The 12771-nt window shown below is 44.6% G+C and overlaps 1 protein-coding gene across 10 annotated transcripts in view; it reads left to right on the top strand.

The window, feature by feature from the left end:
- The window catches only part of LOC147022808 (mitogen-activated protein kinase kinase kinase kinase 5-like), a 149995-nt gene that overhangs the window by 89002 nt on the left and 48222 nt on the right, over window positions 1-12771 (top strand). For all 10 annotated transcript variants that reach the window (XM_085887627.1, XM_085887628.1, XM_085887634.1 and 7 more), the window contains 8 exons: window positions 248-303; window positions 1712-1750; window positions 8412-8454; window positions 8901-9081; window positions 9200-9300; window positions 10504-10542; window positions 11768-11852; window positions 12182-12261. In XM_085887627.1, the coding sequence (XP_085743753.1) occupies window positions 248-303; window positions 1712-1750; window positions 8412-8454; window positions 8901-9081; window positions 9200-9300; window positions 10504-10542; window positions 11768-11852; window positions 12182-12261 (624 nt within the window). The remainder of the gene's footprint in view (window positions 1-247; window positions 304-1711; window positions 1751-8411; window positions 8455-8900; window positions 9082-9199; window positions 9301-10503; window positions 10543-11767; window positions 11853-12181; window positions 12262-12771) is intronic.

The raw sequence follows: 12771 nt of genomic DNA, 5'->3' as shown, positions 1-12771 counted from the left end.
GGCTTCTTCCTTATGACAAACTCTCCCATGTGATGAAGTTTCGTGAAGATCGGTTTAAAATTGTGACCTGTAGGCGACAAAAACAGACAGACAGAATAACAAAATCGACTAACCGATATACTGGAAAAATCTTCGATTTTGCAAGTAATGAACAGTCCAGGGGGTGAAAACATCACCTGTTCACCTTCGACGGTGGAGGTAATTGCTCGTCCTCTGTTCGACAATTTGCCTTTTTTATTTCTTCCAGGAAAGCCTCTCCAGCAGTCTTTTATGGATGCACTTTTCTTCAACCAAGAACAATCCGTACGTTCTGTTTATAGTCTTTGGTGGAATTTGTGCAAAATGTTTAAATGTTTATTGTGTTTGAATTGCCTGCATTTCCAAACAAACAGGCCATCAAGTCAGTGCACAGAGCGATCGTTTCAACAATTTTATGGTTGGCTGGAAGTCAAAATTCATTGACGAGTACAATTTTCCTGTCAGTCATTGGTTAGTCAGTTAATTTTATTCACTATACAGTTGTTCTTTTTAGGGATCATCTATTTATTACAAACGTAATTATGCCGGAATGTTAAATCCCCCCGCCCCCTCAGGTCAGGTATGGAAGCATGCGCCAGAGCAGCGCGTCGCTGCGTCCACTTTCCGCCGGTACTCCGGGGGCCTCCGTCTGGCCATCCCCCAGGCAGATGCCTGACCCATCCCCATCTCCTTGAGATGCCGCCCCCTCCTCCACCCGAAAATTGGGTTCTCCAGACATGACTTTTCGCTTCAACCCGCTCCCCTCTTACTCCTACGTATCTCCGAAGCTTCTTTCTCTCGTTTCCCCACTCCATCCACACTTCCGTACCTTCCTTTCCCTCTTCTTCCAACCTCCCTTTTCTCAATTTAGAACTTCACCCCCCCACCCCCCCCTGAAAGCAATGAACTGATATCAATGTTGAGATAAATATCCTGATATTCCGGCCGTTGTGGATTCAATTCTCGCTGGGGGCAGTGGTGTGCTCAATGTTGCCAATATCCCTGTACCATTCTACTCCACTATCCCCACTTCTTCTTGGTACCAATCGAATTCTCGTTTAAACCTATCTACTCTTTCTGTTCCCACCAACTTTCCAGGGAGACCATCATCATATTATTGTTGGTGAAAGCATAGTGGGATCACTAATGACCCTCAGGGTGGGGGTTAATAATGTCTGTTTCACCTCATCTGGTTCGCACTTGATGCTATTCCAATGCAGACAGTGTGATTGACTCCAACACCAGGAACTATGGCACGCCTTCCACCAATGATGGCCTGTGACTACTCCCTTACCGACTGTTTTCTGGGAAGGTTTTAATTAAATAATCATCGAAACATCAGCATCATTCATGTTTTAACCACGATATGATTTTATTAAGAGGCACATCTGAATGAAAGTCGCAAGAAAAGAAAAATATATCTCGGCATCAATACGAACTAGTCCATGTGAAAGATTGCGTTGGTGTACGTGATAATTGATTTTGGAAACTAAAAGTTGACCAGACTAAGTTTACCGCCATGGGAAATGAAGTGCGGATGACATTTTGAACCCTTCATCGGGGGCAAATGCAAACGCTTGAAATGTCAGCCGCATCTCGTTTCCCAAGGCGGTGACCATACTCTTATTAACTAAGTTAATAACATCCATGCTTTTGTATCAACTGACATGCCTTATCTCCCCACACACCGCAGGAGCCAAGGAGTGGGCAGTGATAATGAGGATGAGTCTTGGTACGGATATTTCATAAAAAATAAGAATTTCTTTGTTTCATCTCTTTTTCATTCATGATTAATGAAGTCATGTCATGGTTGTTCTATAAAGTTGATTTGTAAGGAAAATTGAAGCCTGAGTATCCTGTCACCAAGTGGGTTTCAAGCTTTCCACTCCTTCTCTTGTGAAAGAATACCTTTGAGTCTTTCTTCAGGTTAATCGTTTTTCAGAATTGTTATGGTTGGAATGTGACGCAAGAATGTTGCGCCAAACAGTTTCTTTCTTTGTCTCTTGAGTTTCCTTGCATTTTCCCACATGATCCAGACATGCCAGACTTCCACGACTTAAGAAATTTCTGCCTTTTTTCGCTTTGAATTCGGCTGATTTTGAGATGGATGCAACTTCGCAAAAATAATATTCATTTTGTCTCGAGCTAAATCCCTGTAATCTGTGTCGATGTGGTGAATCGCAATCTCCACATCACTTTTATTAGTCCATGCACGCGAAGCGAAAAGCGGGGTTAATCATTTGGTTCACGTCTGTGTGCCTATCTGTCCGTTTACAAAATGCCAATTTATGATCGAGGAACTACTAACTAAAAGTTGGCTTGATCAGCTTATGATCGAGGAATTACTAACTAAAACTCAAAGGGCGGAGGAGCTCCTTGTGAGCCAATGGCCATCCATTTCTAGTGCCCAATTGTGTCTGTGGACATCCTCCTGCAGTTGGGTAAATTTTTTTTTAGGAGGTTGGTGGAAGGATTTGCACTCCGACCACCGTGAAACACTTCGTTCCGCAAAACCCACAAATATATGGAAATCTGAAAACCCACTCCGTAGGAGTACCTCCGGTGCTGTTGCCCTTCGCAGGGCAGCTCGCCGGATGACGGGATTGGGGCAAAGCCTACGGGACCCCCATCCCTTGATGATAGGAGGAAAACCACGGGGTAAACCACGAGGCTAAGATTGTGGTAGTATGTGGCGGAATGGTGCTGAGGTGTCATCCACCAGACAGTGGTCTCCTTGAGTGAACCTGAGGCAGTCCCTTCGGGTGGGTGCCTGGAATGTCCTATCTCCAAGAGAGGATGATCACCTGTCTCTGTTATCATCTGAGCTCAAGCGTTTGAACAGAGGTATTGCAGCACTCTCTGAGGTTCGGCGACCGGATAGTGGTGACATCATGGCGGGTGGTTACACCTACTATTGGTCTGATCGCTCTGATGGTTGCCATGTCCAAGGAGTTGCTGTTGTTGTGTCCAATAAGCTGACTGCAATGATAATTGAGGTAACGCCGGTCAATGAGCGTATTGTGAGACTAGGCATTTGTCACTCCTTGGGTGTCCCTGACCTCTGTTTATGCTCCGAATGAGGTGAGTGATCTCACCGTGAAGGATGCATTCTATGCTGTGTTCGAGTCTGTGGTTGATCAGTGCGCCAGACGATATACTCTTCTCATCTTGGGGGATTTCAATGCATCGACTGGAACTGATGGGGATGGCTATGAGACACGTGTTGGTCCCCACAGGTCTGGAACTGTGAACCAAAATAGCACTAAGTTCCTTGAGTTTGGAAGAAGTCACGGACTTAGAGGGACTGGTTCATAGTTTCAGCACCCACAGGCTCATTGTTGCTCTTGGTATTTCAACGCTGGTGGTATGGCAAAGGAGATTTACCATGTGCTCGTTGATGGTCGCTGGAGGATGATCCAGAACTGCAGGGTCTACCGGAGTGCTTAGTTCCTCAATACCGACCACAGGATTGTTGTTGCAACTCAGAAGTTGCAGCTTAAATCCGGGAGAATGGTGCCATCCCAGCCGAGGCTAGATGTTGGCAAGCTCAAGGATGAGAGGGTAGCTGATGACTTTGAACAGGCTGAGTGGAGATTTTTTTTTTGGGGGGGGGGGGGTCTGGGTGCTTTGGGGAATCCTGAAGAGTTGTGGAGTGCCTTCAAGACCACCGTCCTTGATGTTGCCGGCAGATGTCTTGGAACTCACCGTAGGGCGAAGATGAATTTTGTCTCCCAAGGGACACTTGATACCATTGACCAGAGTCACAGGACCAGGCTTAATGGCAGAGCTGAGCTGTTCAGGGAGCTGTGGCGTAAAACTGTACGTGCACGAAGGGTGGACAAGGAGGCCTATGTGCGAGGAATCTGTGAGGGGGTAGAGCATCGCCTGTAGTCAAGTGATTCTCCTGCTTGCAGGGGAATTCACGCATTGCGTTCCGCCAAGCCCGTCCCTCAGTGTACTGCAGTTAGAGCAGAGGGTGGTGGGCTCTTGATAGAGGAGTCCAAAGTGAAGGCCCGCTGGGCCGGTTACTTTGAGCGGCTGTACCAGGCTGATCCACCAGCTGTCAAGTTGGACATCAGGGGTGTTACGGTCCCTATTGCTGACCCTCCAATCAACTGTGGTCCACCTTTGTTTGTGGAAACATAGGCTGCAGTGAACCAGTTGAAATGGGGCAAAGCTCCAGGGATCTGTGGCATCCATGCTGAACTTCTCAAGGCTGGTGGAAATGCTGCACTTGTGTCGTTGCATGCAGTTCTGTGCTCTGCCTGGAACACAGGCATCATCCCAACTGACTGGAAGAGGGGCCTTGTTGTCACTCTCTGGAAAGGGAAGCGTGATCGCAAGGACAGCAACAGCTGCCGAGGGGTGACACTGCTCTCAATTCTGGGCAAGGTCTTTGCTCGGATATAATTGTTCATATGGGTTCACCACCATGTGATTGATCACCGGCATCCAGAGCAGTCGAGCTTTACACCAAAGAGGTCAACGATTGACCATATCTTTGCTTTTCGGATCCTCACCAAATGCAGATAAGAGTTTCAGCAGGGGCTGCTTGCAGCCTATGTTGATCTCTGCAAGGCGTTCGATTCAGTGAATCGGGATGCCCTCTGGAGGATTCTTGGTCTTTGTGGGGTGCCACCAAAACTGATCCATCTGATGTCTGAACTATACTCTGGTACTGAGAGCGCTGTGAGATGTGGTGATACCATCTCCAACTTATTTTCAATTGTTACTGGAGTTTGTCAGGGGTGTGTTCTGGCCCCCACACTTTCCAGTACTTGGACTGGATTCTGGGGAGGATGTCAGAGAGATCAAGCTGCGGTGCATCATTGAGGAATGTCAAGATCTTTGACCTTGATTTCGTAGATGATGCAGTCATCTTTGCGGAGACTCTAGATATCCTTTTGGGGGGCCCTCAAGGTGCTGAATGAGGAGTCTGAGACGCTGGGATTACGGGTTTCCATGGACAAAACTAAGATCCGGGCTTTCAATGACATCTTGGATGCTGCTATCCTGTCTGTACCTGTTTGTGGCGAGGATGTTGAGGCCACCGAGAGATTCACTTACCTTGGCAGTGATATTCTGCTGGTTGTGAGCCAGAGGTCAACAGATGTCTGGATTGGGTCTGGGGAGTCATGGATTCACTGGATCATGGGGTGTGATGCTGCTGTGTGGGAGGACAAAAGTCCGAGTCTTCAGGTTGTTGGTGCTTCCAGTCTTGCTCTATGGTTGTAGGACTTGAACTCTGACCATGGATCTGACGGAGATTTAATTCCTTTGGTACCAGGTCTCTTCGGAGAATCCTTGGCTCTCGCTGGTCCGACCTTGTGTCCAACGAGCAGTTGCTGAGAGACACTCAAATGAGATTTGTTACCTGCATGGTCTGTGGGCATCAGCTGCGGCTGTATGGACATGTGGCTTATTTTCCTGACGCTGATCCTGCTCACCAGATTCTCTTGGCGAGGGAGCCCCATGAGTGGAGTAGGCCAATGGGCCGACCATGTACCTCGTGGTTGTAGAAGGTTTGTCAGCATGTTATTAAGGTTGCTGTTTTTCAGGTTGTCAAAAAGGACACAAACAACAGGCATGAATAGCTAATGTAACGTGTGTAAAAGACTAAGGTGGTGTAAAAGACGTTGCATCAACGGCGGCAAGCTTCCAGAATTCTTTTTTTCTGTGACCTTTAAAATCTATATTTTCTTTCAATTTAATGATATACTTGAACACTGTAGAACACAAATCGACTTTTTGACACTTTCAAAACAGCAGTACTTGAGCAAAATATTACGGCATTTTACGTCATCTTGACCAATCAAACTTGCTGCTCTTAGACTCCACCCACGTCCGTTTTTCTCAAGACGGTGTGGGGCAATACGTTCGATGAATTCTCTAGTTTGGATTATATTGATTGTGAAGTTTAGGTTACCCTTTCTCAGCAACATACGATCCGAACATGTGCAGTTTTGTCAATCCGGGCAACCTTGCCTGTCGACGTTTGCCATTGTCTGCAAAACAAATGACCAAGCTTGCCAGCGTTAAAAGTTCGCTCGGTGCTCGGTAAATTGGCCAAGTGACAATTTTCTCCTCTTTGTATGAATTGCTATTTCAGTTGGATAAGGAGAAACTGTCGGTGAACATGGTTCCAAATAAGCAAAATGATAGCACCGCGAGAGGAAGAGCCACTGCCGGCTTAGTCACCAGTGAGTGACAGACGAGAGGCTGATTCCTAAATATTGAAGCAAACCATTCTTGTCAATGTCCAAAGTGCACCATCTTTCATGCAACCACAGAGGCCTCGATTATGTCAGCGTCCTGAATTTTTTTTAGATCCTCGTGGAGGATCTCTCGGTCTTACTCACGTTGTTGTTCTTCATCTTCTTATTGTGGACTTTTTTGTTTCACAGCCTACAGTTTTCATCGAAACTTCCTGAAACTTGGCGTATCTATGTAAAAATACCCCGCGCAGACAGTAACCATCTCCGATTTTGAAAATTCTTCCTAGAAAAAAAAGTTATGATGTCAAAATATCTCCGCTAATGGAAATCACATAAAAAATCATCTCCAAAACTAGGCAAGCTTTTTGAATTCTGTTTGCAGGAATCAAACAGGGCATTAGCAGAGATTAATTATGGCACATATGATACATCACTATGATGTCATATCAATTTCTATGACGTCATTCCTATTTTTTGACATTTTTTGTTTCACAACCCAGACTTTTCATCAGATCTTTGTGAAACTTGCCATGTATATGCAGAAAGCCCACGTGCAGGCAGTAACCATCTCCGATTTTGGAAATTCTTCCTAGAAAAAAAAGTTGACGTCATAATATCATCGCTAAAGGGGCGGTCACACCTTGACGTTTTCGCCAGCGTATGGCAACGTATCAAAATGTATGTAAAACGCTGGTGTACGATGAAGTATTGTTTTTTTTTTAAAGTTTTTGGCATATTCATAACGAGTTGGATGTATGTATAACGTATTGGTAACGTACACAGAACGTTTTGATAACTTATACCAACGAATGCTTAGCGTGTTGTCGGCATTCACAACGTATGCCCAACGATAGTCTAACGTATGTATAGCGCGGCAGCTTATTGCCGACGATCACGTGGCGTAGCCTATTAAAAGGCTGCCGCTCGACGATTCAAATCATAACCGCACTAGACATCGAAGTGTCAACATCACCGTCATGCCCTGTCACACCTTGACGTTTTAGCCAGCATATGCCGACATATGAAAAATTTGCCGAACCAAGCTGGCACACGTCGAATACGTTATGGGTAAGTTTTGTATACGTTAAGAGCACGCTGAAGCACGCCGGCATACGTCGTAGTACGCCGAGCTCGTCGACAAATTTTAAGAATGCTCAAAATTTTTCGATGTATGCCAGCGTATGAGCACACATTCCGCATACGCTGGCCTTAAGTTGTACGCACTTTATGCGATCGTTGACACACGTTGACACACGTTACTTGTAAGTTACTCATAAGTCAAAACACGTCGAGGTAATGTTTAGCGCACCCGAAACTTATTTCTAACCTATGAGTAACTTCTTCTTCTTCCTTCTCTTCTTCTTCTTCGAATACAAAACTTACCCATAACGTATTCGTCGTGTGCCAGCGTTTTAGACAAATTTTTCATACGTCGGCATACGCTGGCTAAATCGTCAAGGTGTGACAGCCCTTTAATCGAAATCGCCTATACCATTATCTCTGAAACTAGGCAAGCTGTTTGAATTTTGTTTGTGGGAATCAAGCCGGGCATTAGCAGAGATAATTTATCGCAAACCTGATACATCACAATGACATCATATTCGTTTTTATGACGTCGTTATTAAGAGGACAAGGATCTTAGCTCATTTGAGCTTGTTAATCTTACCAGCTGATGCAAAATGTCTTTCCTTGAATTTTTTTTTTCATGGTGAGGGACAGGACGAGGTTACATGGATATTAATCTTGTGGATGAGGTGAGGTGTAACAGGACAGTAGTAGGTCACAGGATGTGCCTTTTTATATGGAGGCCGTGTCTTTTCTTCAGCGGTGACGTTCTCTTTTGTGAACTTTGCCCCTCATTTTGACCACAGATCCGTGTAAAATGCTTCGATCTTCAGCGATTTGTTACTGATTCTGGGCACATTGTCAGTGGCCTGACATGATCTCGGATAAACCGAAAAATCCTGCCACATCTGATTGTTTTTGGCACGGTGATTGAATGACTATTTTGCTGCTCCGTATGCATCGGGTATTGCTAAAGTTCTGTACGTGCTGTTTCTTCTCAATGATCGCAGTGTCTACTACAATGTCATCGCCCAATCGTAGTCTAATGTGACTGCAGTGATTGCTCTAAGTTACTGGGAAACCTGGTCTAATATTGCTCCGTTATGTTTTCAGCTTGTCCGTCAGATCTACCATAGCATTCACCCCATCACACAAGGTGAGATTCGGGAAAGTTGAATTATATTTATCTCTCAGTTGAACTTGTATTTTTTTTTCACACGGTAAACGTTGAATTGGACACACAATGTCCTCCATGGGACTCTGTTCTGTTTTTACAACATCATGGTTTTGTAGTTTGTTGTTGTTTGGTTTTGGTTGATCGACTGTCCTGTATTTACCACCTGGACTACGAAATGCAAATAACTCTATAATGGTACACACGTTATCAATATCATGGTCGTATAGCTGGTCGCCTGGAGGTTGTGTTTAACTACAATGGATACTTGGTTAAAAACGCGTGTGTGTGTGTGTGTGTGTGTGTGTGTGTGTGTGTGTGTGTGTGTGTGTGTGTGTGTGTGTGTGTGTGTGTGTGTGTGTGTGTGTGTGTGTGTGTGTGTGTGTGTGTGTGTGTGTGTGTGTGTGTGTGTGTGTCTCCAAACGCAGCCATGTGTCCCAGAGAACCTGTGTAAGGAACCAGAAGAGGAGGGAGCTAGCATCACTCCTGCTCAGCCGGACACGTCGTTTGTGTCAGAGCTCACCATCTCTGGCACAGAGAAACAGGGCAATGAACCTGCAACCCCAGATCTCTTAAAACATGGTTCGCAAGATTCGTCAATGTTTCAGGGTGAGCCTTTGCTGGTAATTAATAAATATGTATCCTTAATGAAAAATGTCTTGAAAAGTTATTTACTTTGCACGGCAACGCAACACTGACAACTTTGGCTCGATCTTACCTGGCGCAGGTTTACCTGGAAGAGAGATCGAGACTGTGGAGTCTTCATATGATGGCAGCGAGGAAGAGAAGATTTCTTTTCCTACTGGTAAAGATGGTTGCACTTCTGAGGTGAGGGCTCAGATAGTGCTCTGAACTGAAATGCAACGTTCCATCGAGTCATGCTGAACCTCCAGTATTCATATCGAACTTGTAGCCAAGTATTGTGATTTGTTTTTTTTTAATACACAATGAAAATGACGTTTTTTTCAAATCAAACGTTTGCTCCTTTCATTTATTTTCCAGCAATGTTTGGTGGAGTACTTGATTCAAGTCAGACACTGAATAACTTCCTTTGATTACTGGAGATTATCAGGACATGTCCGACAGGATTGTGTAGATGTAGCGCACTTCCACCATTGAGCTGTCTCGTCTGGGTTAGATTTCTGACCCAACTGTAAACTGCCGGGAGCCGGGGTGGTGCTTCACGGGTATTATTGGTGTTTCACAAAATGTGCCGACCCTCGGATGGGTGTTAGGCCGGGTCTCCCATCTGCTAGCATTAGCCGTTGGACGTTAAAGATTCCACGGTGTCATTCACCAAAGTAGGCAAATATCACCGGAACCCTTCTTCTTCTTCTTCTTCTTCCTCCTTCCTCCTTCCTCCTTCCTCCTTCCTCCTTCCTCCTTCCTTCTTCTTCCTTCTTCCTCCTCTTCTTCTTCTTCCTTCTTCCTCCTCTTCTTCTTCTTCCTTCTTTCTCCTCTTCTTCTTCTTCCTTCTCCTTCTTCTTCTTCTTCTTCTTCTTCTTCTTCTTCTTCTTCTTCCGTATGGCAGCTTAGCTGCTGGGTTGCTATCATTTTGTCGGGGTGAGGCTGATGGTGTGCTCTTATGCCAGTAGACTGGTACTCATTTCACCAGAAGGAGACAGGCTGAGTCAACCCCACCTGTTGTTAATTCAGTGGAAAACGGCGCTCAAACTCAGGTCCCAAAGATCCCAAGCCAGCCACCCGAGCCGCTATGCCAACACAAATCTTACCGGAATCCTGAACAACTTACAAATTCATACCCTAACCTACATGGGGCACTACAACAGTGGCATAACTGCACTTCCGAGCAATGATGCCAACCAGCAGCAACGTGCTGCACATGAATGAATGAATCAGGATGTAACTGTCATGTTGTAATGATTCATGCACAGATGTGCCAATGCATAAGGGATATATGTAACAGCAAATTAGTGTTCAAATGCGTGGTCATTTCCTCAGGCCCTTGTCGATAATGCCAGTTCACAGCAAACAAATTTAACCTGAATATGCATTGTCTTCTTCTTCCAGACATGGTGCCACGGCCTGCCTCCGACACCCGAAGTACATGTGAGCAATTCCACCGTCACTCTTGCACATCACCTATTGGACCTTTCCCTTTTAGCACAGATGGCTTCTGTGCCAATAAGATTCTAAGGACGAAAGTAAATGTTCATCGGTCATCATATGTGTGTTCATTGTTACCTCCACCACCGAAGGTGAAGGAGGTTATGTTTTCACCCCTTTCTGTCTGTCTGTCTATTTGTTAATTGCCGGAATCATTCGGATTTCGGCAATTATATTGGTCGGTTGTGTGTCATTCTGTGTGTCTGTCTGTCTGTTTGTTTGTTTGTTTGTGTGTTTTTTACCCTGTAGCAGCCACAGCGTTTCAGCGATCATGACCAAACTGGGTACAGACGTCGGCCATGGTCCAACTTAGACGCTTGTCATTTTGGTGAATCGAGGTCAAAGGTCAAGGTCAAGGTGACCGAAAAACCGAAATTCTTATTTTCACAATAACGTCCGCTAAAATGGTCGTATCGACTTCAAACCAAATCCAACATGTACATCTTCCAATTTTGCATCCAACCATATGTCTCATTGGGGTGTCACACCGACACCCTTCTTCGCGGTCGGGGGTCGAATGTCAGGGGGGTCGGATCAAAACTTTCAAATTGCGATAAAAATGCCATTTCAAGTCCGATTGACTTCCAAGTTATGATCATGACCAAACTAAGTGCTATAACTCATTAAACAGTAGCACTATCGACTTATAAGAACCAAATAGATTTCCAGGGTTTTGTTTTTTCAGAGATCATGGAGATATGACAAAGTTATTGTGGCAATTCCTTGCTCAACGAGCAATTTCATTTGTTTGTTTGTGAACAGGATCTCTCAAAAAGTTGTTGACGGATCCGGATGAAATTTGGCGGGCAGTTTGGATGTGTGACAAGAACAAACTAATTCGATTTTGGTGAAGATCCGAATCTGGATCCAGATACTAGAATTGTTGAAGAGATTCTTCACCATTGAGAGATGGGGCCAAAATGATATATAGCACGATATCTCAAACATGTATTGGGCCCAATATGTTCTCGTGGATCAGGCATTACGTGGTGGAGTTATGTGCTCTACCGAGTGTCCCAGTTTATTATGCTCATGTTTAGGTGCTGATTACATGCTGCTTTTCCAAATATAGTTGAATGTTCTGAAGGAATGCGTATGCTCATGCGTATAAAGCAAATTTCCACGTCGCCATAACATAACGTATAAGTGTGTTTTACCATATCCTCAGATGGGAGCTTGCTTTTCCAAAGTGTTCAATGGATGCCCACTACACATCCACTGCGCGACCTCATGGGTTCACCCAGATACACGAGGTTAGACACTCCAAATGGTTCTTGGGATGACCAATTGCTTTCACACGTCTTTTTATGTCAGATTCATTACTTCCTTTTATTTTCCCACACGTCCTGTTTTTCTTTCTCTTTCTCTTTCTCTCTCCATTTTGTTTCTTTATTGCACTCTAATCACAGCAAAACAGCTTGTTAAGGAGTTAACAGTCAAATAGACCGTAAGTGAATGCTGCCAGTTGTCATGTTTTCCTTAATTTTTGTTGTACAGCTATTCAAATTGTACTTGTTTTGTGAAAACTTTCAGTTTATGAATTAAAATATTGTAATTCTTCATCCTCCTGATGTTTCGTCAGATCAACACATCATATTAGGAGCAGACGAGGGAATCTACACGCTAAATCTCAACGAGCTCCATGAAGCGACCATGGAACAGGTACAGTGCCGATAATATTCGTGGTGCTTTCAATCTCTCAAAAAGTCATTTCTGATAGGACATGGTTCTGCTCCTGAGCATGTTTCCCAGAAACCTTTGTGCGCCACTCAGATCCTCATCAATGCAAATGCAAGCACCCAACCGCAGGTTGGTATCCATCGATCCTTGATGAGTAGCTATGCCGAAGATGTAGTCGCCTCTGTGATTTTGTTAGTCGGCCAGGATGTCAGTACCCACTTTATTCAGAAGGTATCGTGGGATCTTTAATGCTCACTAATGAATAGTCACACATGAGAGAGTCAGCCGAATGTCCTCTCGCAAAGGATGCTTTACTCTGCGATGCAGTTGGTTCCTATTCCGTTAAGATTTGAATGCAGATTAGATGGCTCAAATATGATTGTGTTCGGTTTCAACTTTCCTCTCATATTTTGCTGCACTCCACATGTTTTATTAATATCATAAAAGTTACTTTCATCATGTTAACTTTTGAGTGAGTCTGTGTTCCTGAGG

The sequence above is a fragment of the Eptatretus burgeri genome, chromosome 7 (genome assembly GCF_056783735.1).
Source record: "Eptatretus burgeri isolate ZD-2024b chromosome 7, Ebu_testis_v1, whole genome shotgun sequence".
NCBI classification, from domain to species: Eukaryota; Metazoa; Chordata; class Myxini; order Myxiniformes; family Myxinidae; genus Eptatretus; species Eptatretus burgeri.
This window is presented reverse-complemented; position numbering and strand designations above follow the sequence as displayed.